This window comes from Bos taurus, chromosome 7 (genome assembly GCF_002263795.3).
Source record: "Bos taurus isolate L1 Dominette 01449 registration number 42190680 breed Hereford chromosome 7, ARS-UCD2.0, whole genome shotgun sequence".
NCBI classification, from domain to species: domain Eukaryota; kingdom Metazoa; phylum Chordata; class Mammalia; order Artiodactyla; family Bovidae; genus Bos; species Bos taurus.
Window position 1 is genome coordinate 25,838,764 of NC_037334.1, and position 19,249 is coordinate 25,858,012.

General features: G+C 43.6%; 1 protein-coding gene across 3 annotated transcripts in view; it reads right to left on the minus strand.

The window, feature by feature from the left end:
• The window catches only part of SLC12A2 (solute carrier family 12 member 2), a 94,199-nt gene extending 79,904 nt beyond the window's left edge, over positions 1–14,295 (minus strand). For 2 of the 3 annotated variants that reach the window (XM_005209087.4, XM_005209086.4), the window contains exon 1: positions 13,082–14,002. In XM_005209087.4, the coding sequence (XP_005209144.1) occupies positions 13,082–13,813 (732 nt within the window). In that variant the 5' untranslated portion in view covers positions 13,814–14,002. 3 annotated transcript variants of the gene reach the window in all.
• Between the last annotated feature and the right edge of the window lie 4,954 nt (positions 14,296–19,249).

The window sequence follows — 19,249 nt, forward strand, 5'->3', positions numbered from 1 at the left end:
GCTGTATTACTGCAACTGCCCATGGGTGAGTTCAAATGACTAGATGTTGAACAAATACATAAAAATAAATACTGCAAAACATTATTAATCTAGACTCCACTACATTGCTTCTTATAATATTGACAGTTTAATATTACCTTTGGAAGAATAAACAAAAACATGACTATACGTACAAATATGGCATCTCCACGCTGAATCGTGCTGAAGGATTATACCCTCTACATCAGCACGTCAACAGGATTCAGCGTGAAGAACCTGGCTCTGAAGTGACCCCTCTACTAGAAATGCTGTGCACTGTCTCTGGTGTTTAAAATGTCTTTAATAAATGAGCGCTTCCTCCCTGTGTTGTTTGCTTTAGTGGCAACTGATAACACTTTAGAGCAGGGCTAGCAAGGGTTAATATTACACTGCACAATAAGAGAAGTGAAACAAAACTTCTGGGCCCAGCTTTATTAAGGCAAATTAAATCATTGTTAATGACAGAAAGACGAGTGGGAAATCTTCATTTCAGGGTACAGTTAGTTAAGATAATTCACTACTTTCTTTAAAAGCAGCTTACTATTGATTTAAACAAATTATACTTCAAGAAAGTTAAAATTCACAAAAAAATACTATTTAAATTGGAAAAACAAACTTTTGAACTAAGGCATTCATAAAGATACTTTAGATAAAAATTTCTCATATACTTCAGTAGCATCTACTTAATACTAAAGTAAGCTAAAGTGTTAAAATATTATGAAGCAAAGCCAAATCAGTATCTACAAATGAATGCATACATATGCAAATACAGATGTGAAAGTGGCTGGGCTTATTCTAAGCATTTTTTCATCAAGCACTAGCCAATTATATCATCCCAAAGCTACCAACATTTCCTATCCGTGCTGTCGGTGATTGGTGTATTCAGTGTAATGCCCCCCATACAGACTATGCTCTCAAAACAAAGTATTGTTTTACAGGAATCCAATCTGCTCTGGCTAACAATGGTCTATTAATATCCAGCGGCATTAATGCAGAGCTCAAAACTCAAGTGCCACAGATAAAAGTGGATGCTGTGACCATGTGACTTTACAATGAACCAAGTCAGAACTGCTGATTACAGTCAAAGAATTCAGTCCTCTACCTAGCCCATCTTGTTCAAGACTGAGTTACAACAAAATGCATTAAGAATACTTTAATTTATATATCATTTCAAATTCCATACAACCTGCTAATGTCAACAAACTATAGCTTAAAAGAACATTTTAATTCAAGGTACCAGAAAACTTAAGTGATACTGGAAGATATAACTGTATCATTTACATTTTAAATTGTTTTATTTTTAAAATAAGAAGAACCAGAAGTTGTCAAGGATATAAACATGCAACTTAGTGACTTCCTAAATATGTAGTATTAGAAAAGCAATAAACATGGAGAAACACGTGATAACAAAACTTCACCTGGTGCACAGTGTGCACTTAGTAGTTCACATGTTTCCTACGTGAATATATGCTATTTCTCACTATGAGTTAACGTCTTTCCCATTTTCTACAGAAGAAAACTGAGGACCTGAGGTGGCAGGTACTCTTTCTAAAGATCATCCAAGTATTAAGTGGAAAGGGCAAGACTTAAACCCCTGACTGACAGTCAACTAACTACGTACGGAAAAAAAAAAAACTAGGAGAAATTGAAAACAAGATGAGATGACAGAAAGAGAAGAGGAACTAAAGAGCATCTTGATGAAGGTGAAAGGGCAGAGTGAAAAAGCTGGCTTAAGACTCAACGTTCAAAAAACTAAGATCATGGCATCCGGTCCCATCATTTCATGGCAAACAGATCGGGGAAAAACTGGAAACAGTGACAAGCTTTACTTCCTTGGACTCCTAAGTCACTGCAGATGGTGACTGTAGCCATGGAATTAAAAGATGCTTGCTCCTTGGAAGAAAAGCCATGACAAACCTAGATAGAGTATTAAAAAGCAGAGACATCACTTTGCCTACAAAGGTCCGTACAGTCAAAGCTACGGTTTTTCCAGTAGTCATGTACGGATGTGAGAGTTGGAACCATCAAGAAGGCTGAGCACTGACGAACTGATGCTTTTGAACTGTGGTGCTGGAAAAGATTCTTCAGAGTCCCTTGGACAGCAAGGATATCAAACCAGTCAATCCTAAAGGAAATCAATCCTGAATATTCATTGGCAGGACTGATGCTGAAGCTCCAGTACTCTGGCCACCTGATGCGAAGGGCTGACTCACTGGAAGACCCTGATGCTAGAAAAGATTGAGGGCAGGAGGAAAAGGGGCAACAGAGAATGAAATGGTTAGATGGCATCACCAACTCAATGCACATGACTTTGAGCAAGTTCCAGGAGATGAAGGACAGGGAAGCCTGGACTGCTGCAATCTATGGGGTCACAAAGAGAAGGACACAACTAAGCAACTGAAAAACAACAATACACCTAAGAGTTAAATCCAGACCTTTGATAGTTAGATTCCTATATTAGGATGTTTCAAAATTGACACTCAGCATATCAATAAAAAAAAAAAAAAATACCCACAACAACGTACTACTGTCATAATGATAACCAAAATCTGTCTAAGACATATTCTTTGGGAGGAAGGAGTAATTTTTTTCCAGGTAAGTCTTTTAAAATTTGGGAATCATTGGTCCAAACAAAAGGAAAGGAAGACAGAAAGTTAGTTTCAAAGAGATGCAGCCTCACCAAGTGTTAGTTAAGTGCTTAGGAAAACCACAACCTTGCAAAATATAACTGCTACTCCAAGACCTGAAAACCCACCTCCTCCAAAGACAGACTGGAAGACCAAATGCAGACATGTGAGTTAAGAGTGCTTTGAAAATGTAACACTTTATACGATATTAACAGATTCTTCACAGACTTTCCAATATTAAAGATGAGGAAAGAGATAAAGTCCACTGACTCAACAAATATTTCATTGAGGGCCTGATATGTTTAGACAACTTTATTTAAGGAAGAATATCATGCAAAATTAGGGGGAAAAAGTGACTGTTTTAACAATTTTAAACTAGCGGTGACTATTTAAACGGAAGCACAGGCTAATAGGTTCTCTGTGATGAGGGAAACGCTCTGTATCTTCACTGTCCAGTATGGTGGCCACCAGCCAACATGTGGGTACCGAGCACTCAAAATATGGCTCAAGTACACGTATTTTTAACTTTAGTTTAAACTCAGTTTAACAGCCAAATGTGACTAGTGGTTATAGTATTGAAACGTGAAAGCCCAGATCATAAAAATTACATCCCACTTTTGAGAGATACAGATAAGAAAGGCAGAAGAAATGGGGGGGGGGGGGGGAACTTACTGAGTCCTTTTATAAGAAACTTTCTTAAAATTTTTTGAAAAGAATTTTCTGTCGGGAAAAGATCTATCCACACTGTGAAACTGAGGAGTCCAAACCTTTTCTACTTTATTTTCAATGAACTAAAAAACAACTGCCACCAAATAGCAAGAAACAATCCACCAAATAGCAAGAACTTGTATAGGATTAAACTGTGGGACACTGGAATTAACGGGGAGTTAAAATGGCTGTTGCAAGTTCCAGCCTCGTCTCTGCCAGTTATGGGTCTTATGATTTTGGACAGGTAGGTCACTTAGCTCTTTCATGTGCCAACTGGGGCCACACGGCTGTCACATGTCCTTTAGAAATTCTAGATGACGATATAAGGAACATTAAAAGTTTAAGATTCTTCTGCAACATTAATTTATAAAAAAAAACAGTTCTATTATTCAACATTTATTGACAGGATCTGCTATGTAGTAGGGACATAATGATAAACAGCCATAGACGTAAGTCTGCTTCTCATGGAGCTTGAAGTCAACTCAAGGTGACTCAAATAACCATCTTAACACACACACACTCCCTCTAATTGAAATAAGTGCTCCAGGAGAAAAGAGATTTGTCCTAGACTGGAGGTTAAAGGCTTCCTCTCCCAGGAAATAAGGACTGAAGTGAAACTTTAAGACTGAAAAGTTTTATCAGTGTGGCGTGAGGGAGAAAGGAGGAAGATTTCCTGGATCGTATTACATACTACAAAGGCCCAATGGCCAAAGAAAATACTGTGCTGTTAAGAACAGAAACATTTAAGAGGATGTAGCCCAGAGCTAGACAATGCAGGGCTAGTTTTAAGCCAAGGAATAACATGGTCAATTTTGTTTTAAAAGGATCAGTCTGGGCACAGTAATGATACGGCACAGTGAATAAGAGGAAACCATAAAAGCTTGCTGGAAAGGGACATGCTGCAGTTGTCTAGGATGGCAGCAGCGAGGATGAAAATCATATTTAGAAAATAGAGATGATGCAAAGAACTTGGTGATGACCTGGATATACAGAGAGAAGGGAAAGTGTCAGGGATGACTCAGTCTTCTCACTCGGGCAATGTGATGAATGGTAGTACCATTCAGAAACACAGGACACACTGGAAGAGGGCCTGGGCGGTTTCGTTTTGGGGGGCAGAGGGAGAGAAATAAGTTTATGAGTGTGGGGTGTCTTTAGACATGAAGCAAAAATGTCTAGCAGGCACTGGATGCCCAGGACTCAGAAAGCGCGTATTAATTAGTAAGAGACAAAATCCAGGGAGTAATTAGCCTTCAGGTGATACTAAAAGGTGATATACAGAGACAAGACGACGAAGGAAGAAAGCAAGCCAGAAGCAAGCCTAGAGGAGGGCCAGTTTAGAGACAAAGGAGACTGCAGAAGACTCTGGACTGAAAAAGCCAGAGAGGGAGAAGGAAAATTAAGAGACTGGTGTTATAGAAGCCAAGGAAGTGTCAAGAGGACTTCAAAAGAATATCAAATGCTGCTGGAAGGCTGAATGCCACTGAGAAAAAAGGTTTGCTGGAATTAGTGATTGAGGATGAAGGAGGTTACCCGTGACTTTTAACAAAAACTATTTAGGTGAAATGATGGGGTAAAAGTCACGGTACAGCAGATGGTCAGGATCCTCATAGTTCCTTTAAGTCTCGCTCTAATGGAGCATAGTCAAGCCTGTCTTCCAAGCCACCTACCTGCAATACAGCTCCGAAATGACTCACACACTAAACTGTTAGAAACTACGTCACTGAAGGAACCAAGTCACACCGACCCAACAAAGAACCACCCAGAGGTTTCTAGTGTGCTTACTCTAGATAAATAGCTAGTTTGTCAGTGTTCAGGAACTGCATAGCGAAAATTTCAGACAGAGAAATTTCTGAGCCCAAGGGTACTATGACTATACCAGCCACAACCAGCTTCTACAGAGATGAGATTCCACCAGCGGTATTTGCTTGTCAGACTTCCCTCTTCTTCTAATCAGAAGTCCCCAAGCTCTTCTGTGGGCTTTAAGTTTTTCATAACAGCTTTGTGCTAAGTTGCTTCAATCATGTCTGACTCTGTGCGACCGTATGGACTATAGCCCGCCAGGCTCCTCTGTCCATGGATTTTGTAATTTCCTCCGTCCATCCCCTTCTCCAGAGGATCTCCCTGACCCGGGGATCAAACCCATGTCTCATGTCTCCTGCCCTGGCAGGCAGGTTCTTTACCATAATAGCTTTGTTGTTGTTGTTCAGTCGCTCAGTTGTGTCTGACTCTTTGCCACCCCACGGACAGCAGTACCCCAGGCTTCGCTGTCCTTCACCATCTCCTGAAACTTGCTCAAACTCATGTCCACTGAGTCAGTGATGCCATCCAACCATTTCATCCTCTGTCGGTTGTCCCCTTCTCCTCCTGCCTTCAATCTTTCCCAGCATCAGCCTCTTTTCTAATGAGTCAGCTCTTTGCATCAGGTGGCCAAAGTACTGGAGCTTCAGCATCAGTCCTTCCAATGAATATTCAAGACTGATTTCCTTTAGGATTGACTGGTTTGATCTCCTTGCAGTTCAAGGGACTCTCGAGAGCCTTCTCCAACACCAAGGGTCAAAAAGAATAAATTCTTTGGGTTCACCCTTCTTTATGGTCCAACTCTCACATCCATACACGTCTACTGGAAAAACCATAGCTTTGACTATACGGATCTTTCTTAATAGCTTTAGGAAAGCACTATTACAGGTTCTAGTGAAAAATGGAAGAATAATAAAGCCAATGGCAGATGATAAATTTAATATTTAATGGGAAACCACTGATATGTTTTTAACTTCGGAAGTTAAGTAGATTTCCTTGTCCATCCCTCACTCCTTCACTTTGTGGAGTCAACTCACTAGTTCCCCACTCCCTTATCCTCTTTGAAAAACTACCAGTTCTCATAAAAACACATTTTTATGCTAGAAATTAAAACCCATTTTCTTAGGTTCTATTACTTCACAAACAAGTAGCTGCAACTTTACAACTATTTGCCCCATTACAGAACTAACTTGTAGGATGAAACCCAACTCTTGAGTCCACTTACCAAACTTGCTCCTCCCAGTCTCTCACCTGTTCATAAACATTGATTCTATTCTCAACAAGGGAAAACTCCTCAAACAGTTGCTAATCTCAAGAATTTCACCTTTTAAATGTAATCAGCATGTAAACACCTGTCATCATATCAAACACTATCACCTTCATAAGTCATCATCATCGTAACACTGCTACCTGGTTTCCCAGCTTCCACTCTAAGTGCTGATGGGATACTCCCCACACAGCAATGACAGTGATGTTTTACAACTGTAAGTCAGATCATGTCAAGTCTGCGCTCAGAGCTTCCCATGACTCCCTGCATCACTCAGGGTAAAATTCTAAGTCTTCATCCTGATCTACCAGGTTTCACACTGTTGCTCTTCACTACCGTCCCAGCCTCCCCTATCACTCTCCTACTAGTCACCCCAGTCTTGTTGGTCCCCTTGTTTCTCAGTCACGTCAAGCACACCCCAGGCACACTCCTATCTCAAGGTCCTGGTGTTTGCAGTCCTCTGCTGATTCTTCTCCCAAGGTACTTGCATGAGCTGATCTTTAGCTCCTATCTAGTGACTGCTTGTGGAGAAGGCAATGGCAACCCACTCCAGTACTCTTGCCTGGAAAATCCCATGGACAGAGGAGCCTGGTAGGCTGCAGTTCACGGGGTCACTAAGAGTCGGACACGACTGAGCAACTTTACTTTCACTTTTCACTTTCATGCATTGGAGAAGGAAATGGCAACCCACTCCAGTGTCCCTGGAGAATCCCAGGGACGGGGGAGCCTGGTAGGCTGCTGTCTTTAGGGTCGCACAGAGTCGGACATGACTGAAGCGACTTAGCAGCAGCAGCAGTGACTGCTCGAGTCAGAGCGGGCTTCTCTAACTCGCCTAAAACAGCACCACCCCAGCCATTAGCATCTATCTACCTTTCATTTTCTTCACAGCAGTTATATCGGACTTACTGGCTTACTTCTCCTACAACTGAGATAAAAGCTCTACAATTCTTTTGTGCTCACTGCTGTATCCTCAGCACTCAGAACAGGGCTATTACTGGTGCTCAATCAAGACTTTTTGAATAACTAAAAAATTCATATTCATTTCACTTCAGCATGGAGCCAATCTGATTAGTGTCACAGGCTTTACAAACACATATGAAACATGTAATAAAAAAATTAGTGAAAATGAACACACTCAATACATAAGAACCAAGAAACTCTCTTTTGGTCCTTTAAACTCTGGTCTAACAAGATCGGGAATGTAAGTGTTAACACAAACACATGAAGACATTGATTACAAAAGCAGTACACAGATTTTTTGCCACATTTTAAACCTCAAATTTATCTTTCCTTCTTCCCAGGTAGTCAGTTGGTGTATACTTGGAGAATGTGTACAGTCTTATGGGCAAACCAGACTTCAGCTCTGGTGGCTCTGGTTTAGAGGGTGGTAAAAGTCCACCCTAAAGGAGATTAGTCCTGGGTGTTCACTGGAAGGACTGATGCAGAAGCTGAAACTCCAATACTTTGGCCACCTTATGCGAAGAGTTGACTCACTGGAAAACACCCTGATGCTGGGAGGGATTGGGGGCAGGAGGAGAAGGGGACGACAGAGGATGAGATGGCTGGATGGTATCACCGACTCAATGGACACGAGTTTGAGTTAACTCTGGGAGTTGGTGACGGACAGGGAGGCCTGGCGTGCTGCAATTCATGGGGTTGCAAAGAGTCGGACACGACTGAGCAACTGAACTGAACTGAATTGAAAAGTCGCTCAGCTGAATTCTCCAGGCCAGAATACTGGAGTGGGTAGCCTTTCCCTTCTTCAGGGTATCTTCCCAACCCAGGGATCTAACCCAGGTCTCCCGCACTGCAGGCGGATTCTTTACCAGCTGAGCCACAAGGGAAGCCCTTAGAGGGTGGGGGCCCTGGCAAAATCGTGAAACAGTCCAAGTTTGTGCCACACACAAATATTTCTGATGAAGGTCCCACCTTTATTCAACCTGGACCTACTCTACTCCCTATCCCCAGGGATTTGACCCATTCTTCTTCTTCCTGGGTGATCTTCCAAAACTCAAGCTCTGTACTGATATGATTAGCAGTGTGTGGAATTTCTTGTCCAAGACTCAACACAATCCACTTAGAGTGGTAGCTACACTTGTTTAAAGTCCTTGTTAAGTGGGAGGAACTGATCACCCTGATACACTCAACAAACAAATCTTTATTAACTACCTATTCTCTGTCCAGAGATGAATGAGATACCAGCTCAGGTCCTAGTGAAAGAGACAATCACGTTAGTTAATAATTCCTCCTCTCTTCTTTCAGTTATGTAACCATTCCACTCTCAGGTCAAGATAGAAGAGTGATGTTGGCAACCCCCAACATGTCCCCCTCAACATCCCTGCCATCTCAGAGCAGGCCCAGGGAATACAGAGAAAGAAGAAACAATAATAAACAGGAGCTATGTCCTGGCTACAGTAAAAAAAAAAAACAACAAACCTGGGTGTGAATTTCATCTGTACCACTTTCTATGACAGTGGTATTAAGGAATTTCTTCAGGTTCTATGAGCCCATTTTATCATAAGTAAAATGTGTCTAAGACTTATTTCTTAGGAATTAAATGAAAAAACCAACATGCTTAGTGAAACATGAGACATTTTTCCACATCTGATGTTTTCTATCATACATGTTGAAATTGTCTATCAAATACTTATTTATTTATCATCTGCTTTTTAACTGCTTCTTGTAGGGGCAGAAATCACTATATCAGTTTTATTCTTTAAAAAAAAAAATCAATTATTGGCATCAGCTTTGAAGACTTTCTGTCCTCTTTAAAATTATTTTCTCTCAGTTTCCCTGACACTGATCTTCTGGCTATTTCTCACCAGCCTAAGAGCTCCTTCTTTATTTCCTTTGCCAGTGTACCCACAATCTGCAGTAGACCTCTAGGCATTCCCCAAGTCAAAGCCCAGACCATGTTTCGTTCTTTTATCTACCCACTTTCCCAAGTAACTTCACGCGTGACTTTAGACCATCAATACATATACACATACATATGTATATACACATACATACATGTATTTCATATACATATGTCTGCCCCTTCTCCCTCAAAATGATTCTTGGACTAAGACGTCTTACAAGCTACTCAAAAAGCATTCTCTCTTTCCTCCCCAAATCAATGTTCTTTCTCCAGTCTTTCCCATCTTAAGCAAAGTACCACGTATTCAGCTGCTCAGGTCCAAAATCTAGGAGTCAGCTTCTCTTTCATGCCCATATCCAATCCACGTACATCGCACTCATTCTGCCCCCAACCCTTGTCGTGTATAATGAGACCACAGCAAAAGCTGCTTCTGTTCTCCCCGCTGCCAATCCCTTCTTCATCCGGCAATCAAAAGATGTTAAAACAGTTCACGTTGCTACGTCATACGAAGTCAATCACTTTTCACAACCTTTATAAATAAATCTTATATTGGTTTCCTTATAGTTCTTTGAACACACCACTCTCAGTATCTTCACAGATTTTGTTCCTTTGACCCGGCATGTTGTTCTGCTCTATCATCAGCTTAGCCTTTAAGTTTCAGCTTCAGTGTCACACTTTGTGAAAAAGGCCTCCCCAAACTTAACTAAAATTAGGACCTATTATATCTTCATCAACATTTTATACTCCTCTTTCACAGCACCGGCAGGGGTGGGATTTAATTACATTATTTGTTTGGTTAATGTATGCCTACTAGAGTATGACAGAAGTGAAGTGAAGTGAAGTTGCTCAGTCGTGTCCGACTCTTTGTGACCCCATGGACTATAGCCTACTGGGTTCCTCCATCCTTGGGATGTTCCAGGCAAGAGTACTGGAGTGGGGTGCCATTTAGTCAGTCTCTATTTTGCTAATCACTGCATCGTTCCCTAGTGCCACAGTCATGTGACCTACACCTAAGAAACTCTTCTCCCTAATAAATATTTGCTAAATGGGGGACTCATGAGTCCTGGCCCTAGAATGGCTGTGTAATACAGCAAGATGCACCTTGATTATTTAACTATTCCTCCTCAGCTGGATTTTTAGGCAAAATGCTTTAAAAAGTTACAGCGCTAGGCAAAGAAAGGAACTCAAGTAACGGAAGACAGTGTAGTCCTCTCCACCAACACGTTCCTGGAGTGCTTTTCTTTTACTTTTTATTCTTCCATAGTTCCCAGCACAGACTTAGATCCATGGTAGATAATGAAGAACCCAGTGACCTGACCAGACTCCAGTCAATCAAGAGCTAGGATTAAATGCTATAGAATTCTGAGCACTGTGATTTCATCTAAGGCTACAAGCAGTAGAAAAGATTTTAATGAGTAAAAGTCAATCTAAAAAGTGAAGGAACAACATTTGGGAATCTTGCCAACCTGTACTATCAGCCTCACCCTGCCCTCCTTCAATAGCGGTTTATCTATGGCCAGATTGGTACTCCTTAACACGACACGTCTCTTAATCTGTTTGCTAATTTCTAAACAAAACTATCTTCAAGATGAGGTTCTGTACTTACTTAACCTAATAAACCTTTTCACTGCCCATAAAGGACCTGAATAGTAAAAGGTAAAAAACTACAAAGAACTTATTACACCACATGCTGCACAAATGAAACTCTGAACGTAACATCTTAGTTACCACAATTCATTGAAAATTGTAGAGATTAAACGAATCTTAAAAGTGAAATCCTAAAGCTTAACTATGTACTTTAAATTTTTTTTTTTTTTGGCCGCAGCACACAACATATGAGATCTTAGGTCCGTGACCAGGGATTGAAGTCCTGCCCCCTGCATTGGAAGTCCAGAGTCCTAATCACCAGACCACCAGGGAAGTTCCTAACTATTTACTTTATGAAGGGCCAATATAAGACTGAAATAGTGACTGCACTAGCCATTATTTTGCTGGTACTGAACAAGGGCCTTTGTGTACATTTTTTTCTCTAATCTTCAAAATAACTCTAAAAGATGAGGAAGCTGAGGTTGATAGCCTAGGTGACTTCTTCAACTACTGCACCTCTAAACAACACAGGTGTTCTTGCTCACACATTGTAAGCCGACCAGAAACACCAAACAAAACCCTGAAATTCTGGGACAACTAGAAGTGATTTCCTATTTAGAGAATTTAATTTAAAATAAAAACTTTCCCAGGAAGCATACAAGATCAAGGTATATAATAATATCCTTCCATAAAAAAAGCCTTTAAGACTTATGCATAAATATAGACTGTTTTACTACTCAACTAAGGGCTTTGATGAAATAAATCTGAAAATATCTATATAGTATTTTCAATAATAAAAATGCTCTAACAAAAGGAGAATTACCAGCTACATAAACCAGCTACATAATCTACTTTATAAGGACTATATAAGGAATTTTGAAAAAAAAGAATAGATTTAAGAGAAACAACAGAAATATGAATAAAATTTTTTTAAAAATGTTTTCTTCTGAAATGACAAAATACCATAACGGAATGAAAGGAATAGTATTACCCAAAGTTAAATGATGCCAGGCTTTTAAACAATCGATACACTATAAGGGTTGGGACCTCAGTAATTGTCTCAATGAATATGTCACATTTTCAAACACTGGGACAGGTGTGTATAAAATGACTGTATGACATCAAATAATCATATCCAAAAGAAATTACACACTTTCTGTATTTCTATTTCAACTTTTTGACACTATGATCACATCAATCTACATGGTACTACTAACTCAGCATTCACAAATTCCATCAATGTAGTCATTATACACTTGTAAAGGCAGACTTCAAGTAATCCAAGTTATAAAAAAAGTTAATTATTAATCAAATCTCAAAAGCATCAATGTTATCTCAAAAGAACGATTTTGTACCCTGAAGAAATAAAAAGTCTTATGGGGTCATAAAAAATAGAATTACAAAAATCAATAGTTTATAGGGATGGCTTTCCGTTCACGAAGTGTAACTACTTACGCAAGACCCCAAAAGGTCTTTTCTAGATAGACATCCTCCCCAAGTCTCCTGTTTTTCTCTCCCTCTCCCTCTTTTATACTCTGCCCACTCCACCCCCTTTTTGATGTGACCCTCTTCCAAAAGGTTTGCATTATAAAAGGTGGATTTATGCTATTATCAAGAACAGCTTGTCCCAAGATTTAAGATTTCTATGATCTTTGCCCATTCAAGATTGCAGGAACAGAGCTTTAATAATTCATAGACCACAAACACACGCTGCTAAGGCTTTCCCTTCAAACACTAACGTTCCCACTCTTGGGAGCCCTAATGGGTATACAGAGGCATACAATACAACCTTTAAAAAAAGACACGGATGGCAGGTTCTCTCCACTCTCTCCTGAGAAATGTCCTCAACTAAACCTCCCTCACATTCCCTTGTCCGGACCTAAAAGCACAACTGTCATTTAGAGGGATGGTAATTGTTAAGCGTGGGTAAGGAGAAAAAAAAAGCATAACTAGATACACAACTGGATGGGGAGATTGTTAAAAGCAGCCTCTCCTGTATCACGTAACTAGCCTAACCCGCTGCAAACTTTCAAGATATTAAGTTACATTCCTATGCAATTCCACCCTTGACAGCTGAATCCAGAGATGCCAGCGAGTCGTGCACGTCCATTCCCGTCGCCTTACCCGTGGAGAGCCGGCGGCTGTGTCCCGCGGTCAGCGCGAACCAGAGGCTGGGGAGGAGGGGAGGGCTGCAGGGAGAGGGCCAGGAGAGCTCACCTTTTCCAACTCATCGTGTAGTTCCGCCAGGCTGGGCCGGAGCAGCTTCTCGCCTAGCTGCGCTGCCGTGTGCCGATAGTGGTCGATCCTGGGCACGGCGTCCATAGTGTTGTGGCCGAAGGTGCGCAGGTAGTAGGTGTTGGTGTGGGTGTCATAGTAGTAGTGCTGGTGGTGCCCACTGCCGCCGCCGCCGCCGCCCGAGTGCAGGCTGCTCCCCTCGCTCAGCACCGTGTCCCCGCCGTTCTGGAAGCTCACGTTGGGCCCGTCGCCTCCGATCCCTGCCGCATCCGACACGCTCTCGTCCGCCGACGAAGAGGCAGCCGGGTCCACGAAGTTCACGCGGAAGCGGCCCTTGGCTTCCTCGCTGGCCTTAGCCTGCCCGCTTTCGACGCTGGCTTTCCCATCCGCGGGGGTCTCCTTGCCTCCCGCCCCAGCGCTAGCCGCCGCCGCCGCCGCCCGCCCGGCATTCTCGGAAACCAGATCCACCTGGAAGCGGCTCTGACTCGGGGTGGGCCCCAGGGGTCTGCCCAGTCCGTCGCCGGCCGCCGCGGCGCCCTCCCCGCGGACCCCACCGCCGCCACGGCTCACAGCCGCAGCATCCTCCGGCACTGAGGGCACGGCTGTGCCGGGCAGGTCCATCCCGGCGGCGGCCAGCGGGGCGACTGGAGGCGTCTCCCCAACCCCGGCCAGCCTCGGGGCGCCGGAGGAGGGCGCCGTGGGCCCCGGCTCCATCGCCGCCCGACCCCCGGCGGACCCGGAGAACCTGGCGGACTTCGCGGGCTGCACGCCCTCCGCGCCCCCGGCCGGCGGTGGTAGCGGCCGCAACGCCAGGTGGGGGAGTCGCACTCCCAGCCGCGCGCTCGCCGCCGCTAGCCCGAGCCGGCACGAATGCCTCCGGCGGCCGAGTCTGCGCGCGAGTGTGGCGGGCGCGGGGCGGGCCCCGCTGTTTAAAGCCTCGGCGGGGCCGCGGCGGTGGCGGCTCCGGCTGCAGCACGCGGGAGGCGGGGCCCCCGGCTCCTCCGCCCCTCAGCCCGCCCACCCGCGGACCGGCAGAGGCGCGCAGCAGAGGCTCCCTCGGTTCCCGGCGGGTCCCGGCTTCTGCGCGGCTCCACGCAGGAATCGCGTCCGGCCAGTCCGAGCCGGGCCTCCAGCAGCACGAGCAGCGCGATCGGGGAGCGGCCGCCCGCCGTCGTCGCCGGGAAGATCTCTGCGCGGCTACCTCCTCTTCCGTCGCCCTCCTCCCACCCCTCCACCTCCTTCCCCCGCCCCACTCTGCGGTGGAGAGGAGCTGGCCCCCGGCCTCCTCCCTTTCTCCCCGCCCCTGGGGCCGCGCGTCAGTGGGCCGGCACCCAGGCCACGGCGGACCAGCTGCGGACGGCGCCCAGCCCGAGCCGCCTGGAGAAGGGGCGCGCGGGCCCTGCCTCGGCGCACGCCGATCGCTGATGCTCAGGCGCCAGCTGCCACCACGGCGGCGGCTCCGGGGGCTGTCGCCCGCTCGCCTTTTTTTTTTTTTTTTTAGGTTCTGAGCTCGCAGTACGGGGCTCCGAAGGCGAGATCTCGCGAGATGCTGCAGGGCTACTGGGCTGATTTCCCTGCGGCGCTTGGTACCCGAGGCGATGCTGGAGCCGCTGACCGCCCAGCGCGCCTGCGGGTGATGCGGCCGGTTTTCTCGTCCATCCCGCAGGTGCTTCCGGAGTTTTAGGCAATATGTGTCCCGGGCGAGGCCTGCGCGGAGATCTGGCTCGCCGCTACTCCCTTCACTCACTCCAGGCCTGAGCCTATGGGGAGGAAGGATTTCCTCTGTACGGTCTTTGAGGCGTTTACCCCCAGGCAGCGTTAATTTGCATAATCTGTTACTAATTCCTGTAGTGATGCAGTGGGTGTGTTCACTCTTACAGTAACACCTTCATTTTTTAAAAGCTGTGATGTTTGAAGACGAGAACGGAGCCTAGTTGTGATAACTTATTGTTTCAAGACGATTTTTAACTTGAATTTTTTTTTTCTTTAATGAATATACTGAGAGCAAAAACTAACAGTGGAGCACTCGCCTGTAAGTTTCCACGTGGTTTAGGTTATGAAGAATTCTATTTCAAGTAAAATAGTAAGGTACCTCTCTCCTGTCCAGGCCTATTTTTTATTCTGTCAAAAGCAGGGGAACTTTGTAACTTTCTTAGCAGTAGAGAGAATCCATTTTTAACAAATTCTACCCACAGCCCTACATAAAAACAGATAACCATGAATGACTTCTTCCCTCGTGTCTTTTTGTATTGTTGTTTATGTCATTTAAAATTTTATTTATAGAGATGAAAACCATCCTTTGCTGAATCCTGGAAGCATGATCAGAGAGGCAGAGTTTGTGAAACTGTTTGGAAATACTGTGAAGAAGGCTGCAACCAGGCAATTTTCAAAAAATTGTCCTATCCATGATTTTATTTGACATTCACTTTTCATCTTAGTTTATTATCTTTATTGTAAAGATGGAAGAGAGGAAGGAACCACTCTTGGATCATGTAGCCACAATTTAAGTCCATCATGAGCTTTAGTTATATTGGCAGAAAACTGCAGGTCCAACTCTTTGTAACTCTGTGGACTATAACACATCAGGCTCTTCTGTCCATGGGATTCTCCAGGCAAGAATATTGGAGTAGATTGCCATGTCCTTCTCCAGGGGATCTTCCTGACCCAGGGCTCGAACCCGTGCCTCATGTCTTGGATTGGCAGGCAGGTTCTTTACCACTAGTGTCAACCTATGTGAAAGTGAAGCTGAAAATCCCTCAGTTGTGTCCAACTCTTTGCGACCCCATGGACTGTACAGTCCATGGAATTCTCCAGGCCAGAATACTGGAGTGGGTAGCCTTTCCCTTTCCCTTCTCCAGGGGATCTTCACAACCCAGGGATCGAACCCAGGTCTCCCACATTGCAGGCAGATTCTTTACCAGCTGAGCCACAAGGGAAGCCCAGAAAACTAGAAGAGGCCAGAGCAGTCAAGTGGCAGTACAGTTTCTACGACAGGATTGCTGCCTTAGTAGCCGGTGTTTGTGGTATCTTTTAGCTACAGAGCTAATTTGGTGGCTATGGGAATTCAGCATTCATTGATTTAAGCAAATAGTAAGCACCTACTATGTGCTGACTATGATACTACTATGATGCTGAAGCTGAAACTCCAATACTTTGGCCACCTGATGTGAAGAACTGACCACTGGAAAAGACCCTGATGCTGGGAAAGATTGAAGGCAGGAGGAGAAGGGGACCACCGACAGAGGATGGAATGGTTGGATGGCATCATTGACTCAATGGATGTGAGTTTGAGCAAGCTCTGGGAGTTGGTGATGGACAGGAAAGCCTGGCATGCTGCAGTCCACGGGGTCACAAAGAGTCTGAGCGAGTGAGCTGAACTGAAGTAGGGGTAACATGTGTAAGATGAAGGTACCAAATTTTTCATAGGATGGCCCCAGTGAGAAGGTGACATTTGACTGTGGAAATGAATGATGCAAACATTTGAGAAAAGAGTGTTCCAGGCAGAGGAGAAGCAAAGGTCGGAAGGTGAGAGCATGCCCAAAATGTGATGGAATTGCATGTAGGTGGATGTGGCTGAAGCTGTTTAAGGGTTAAGGAGAATCAAAGGAGATTTAAATCAGAATTTAGGGATTAGGGACATGAAGACCAGATTGTATAGCACCTCTTTGACTTTTACTTTGAGTGGAATGGTATGTTAGTTTGGGCTGCCTTTTCACCATGTCTTCAGTGAAGACATAGGAAGAGGAAGAGAACTCTGGTGTTGCTTTTTCTATAGGGCACCATTTCTATCTGATCAGAGCTCCACCGTTATGATGCATTTTAACATCGATCACCTCCTTAACGCAGTATCTTCAATATGATCACATGTGGGTGGCACTAGTGGTTAAAAAGCCCACCTGCCAATGCAGGAGATGTAAGAGAGTTGAGTTTGATCCCTGGGTCAGGAAGATCCCCTGGAGGAGGAAATGGCAACCCACTCCAATATTCTTGCTTGGAGAATCCCATGGACAGAGGAACCTGGTGGGTTACAGTCCATAGGGGTCGCAGAGTTGGACACGACAGAGTGACTGAGCAGTAGGCAAATGTTAGGAGATATTGCTGCAATCCAGAAAGTTATATTGTGGGTTTTGGCCACTGTGTGGAGCAGTGGAAATGGAAGGAAAGTGGTCAGTCTGTGTGGAGGCAATAGAGTATGCTGATGGATATGGAATATTGAAGAGAGTTCAAGACTTTTGGCCCGAGCAACTAGAAAAATGGTGTTGCAGTTTTCTGAGATGAAGAAGATGGTGAATGTAGCAGACCTGAGTTGGAGGAATATCAGAAGTTCAATATAACATGTCTGTTGAAGGAAACAAAGAAATGTATAGTAATAATAAATAGTAGCCACTCATATAAACGTGTGATTGCAAACCGAGAGGTTTTGGGACAGAGAGGAATATGGTATAATGAGAATGCAAAAGAGAGGGACCAAACTTAGGTAGGAGTGACTGTTCAGTGAAGTCTGAAGGATGATTAGAATAAAATTTTAACTGTCATGGGGGTTTCAGAAAAGGGAAATATCATGAGCAAAAGCCTTCTTGGAAAGAATATGACCACTTTGGTTAAAGCACAGGGATTAAGGAACAAGTGTGATAAAAGAGGTCTATTCCAAAAGACCTATAAAACCTATAAACTGGGTTTCCAGGGAGATTGAGGGGGCAAATGATCAGGTTTATATTTACTAAAAGTCTCTAGTTACACTGCAGGCAGAAGATTCGAGAGGAGCAAGAGTAAGTATGGAAAGACAGGATACAATTTCAGTAATCTAGGCACGAGATGATAGTAATCATAGTAGCTAATATTTAGAGAATTTATGTCCTATACACTATGCTAAGCTCTACACTTATAATCTTATTCAATCCTTAAAACAACACTATGACGAATATCATAGTATTATCCCTATTTTTACAGATGAAGAACTTGGTTAAGGAGGAGTCTAAGAAATTTGCCTGAGGTCTCTCAGTCAAGATTTAAATTCAGAGAAATTTCTCCACTAGTCAAGCTATAGGAGTATGGATTATGGGGGTGGCAGAAAAACGAGGAAGGGGAAAATTTTGAGAAGTATGGTACTTAAGAAATAATGCAGAGGACTTGGAAATGGATTGAAAGAATAAGGAAAAATAGAGGGTAGCTTGAGTTTTCAAACTAGTTCACCTGGAATTAGATGGCAGTGACATTAGGAAGAACATTCTAAAGCCAGGTTTGGAGATGAACTTGAGAAATCTGGTCTGGGGCATTTTGGGCTTTGAGATACCCAAGTGGAAAATTAAGGCAGTGTTTGGCCACACTGGTCTTTTGCTCAAAAAAGTTTTTACAAGAGTATAAATGTGAAGATTTTTCTGCAAATAGATGATAATAACTGACAACTTGGGCATAAAGACAGTCACTCAGGGAGAGGGTATAGAGCAACACTGTGTAATAGAATGTCGGAAATATTCTATTTCAGTGTTGCCCAATACAATGAGCCACTTGTGGTTTTTGAGCCCTTGAAATGCCTAGGGCAACTAAAGAATTGAATTTTTTGTTTTATTAACTTTAGTTTATTAAATAGTCCCATGGCCTAGTGCCTTCCGTATAAAACAGCATACATATAGAGTTTAAAAGAAGGCCCAAGGCCCAGACTTGTGTGATTCCAACATTTGATGACTAACTTAAAGGAGAAGTGGCCTAAGACATGAGAAGAAAACCAGATTTTCAAAGTAGGATCAGCTGTGTTAAATGGGCCACGACGTGGAGAACGGTTAAAGGTGAATATACATTGAATTTAGTGACGTGTTAGCCAACATGATGAGGGGGTAATGAGAGAGGGAGCAAGGGTTCCGGGAGATAGAATCAAAGTATGCATGTGAAACACGTAGAGACGTTGTCAGGAGAGGTCTTCTGTAATTTGCTGTTCACAAACATTTATCAGATATACTGGTTGTCAATTTAGAGACTAACTTTGAGAACGGACTCATTGTTAGGGCCATGATGGAGGAGTAACTCAGGCATTTTTCTCATCTTCCCCTTTCACCAGGAAGTCAGTCCGGCCAAGATATGTATAAATGTCTTTAGAACTATATATTGAATGTACTTAGAATTTTAGGACTAGAAGGGACTTAGGATGTTGTT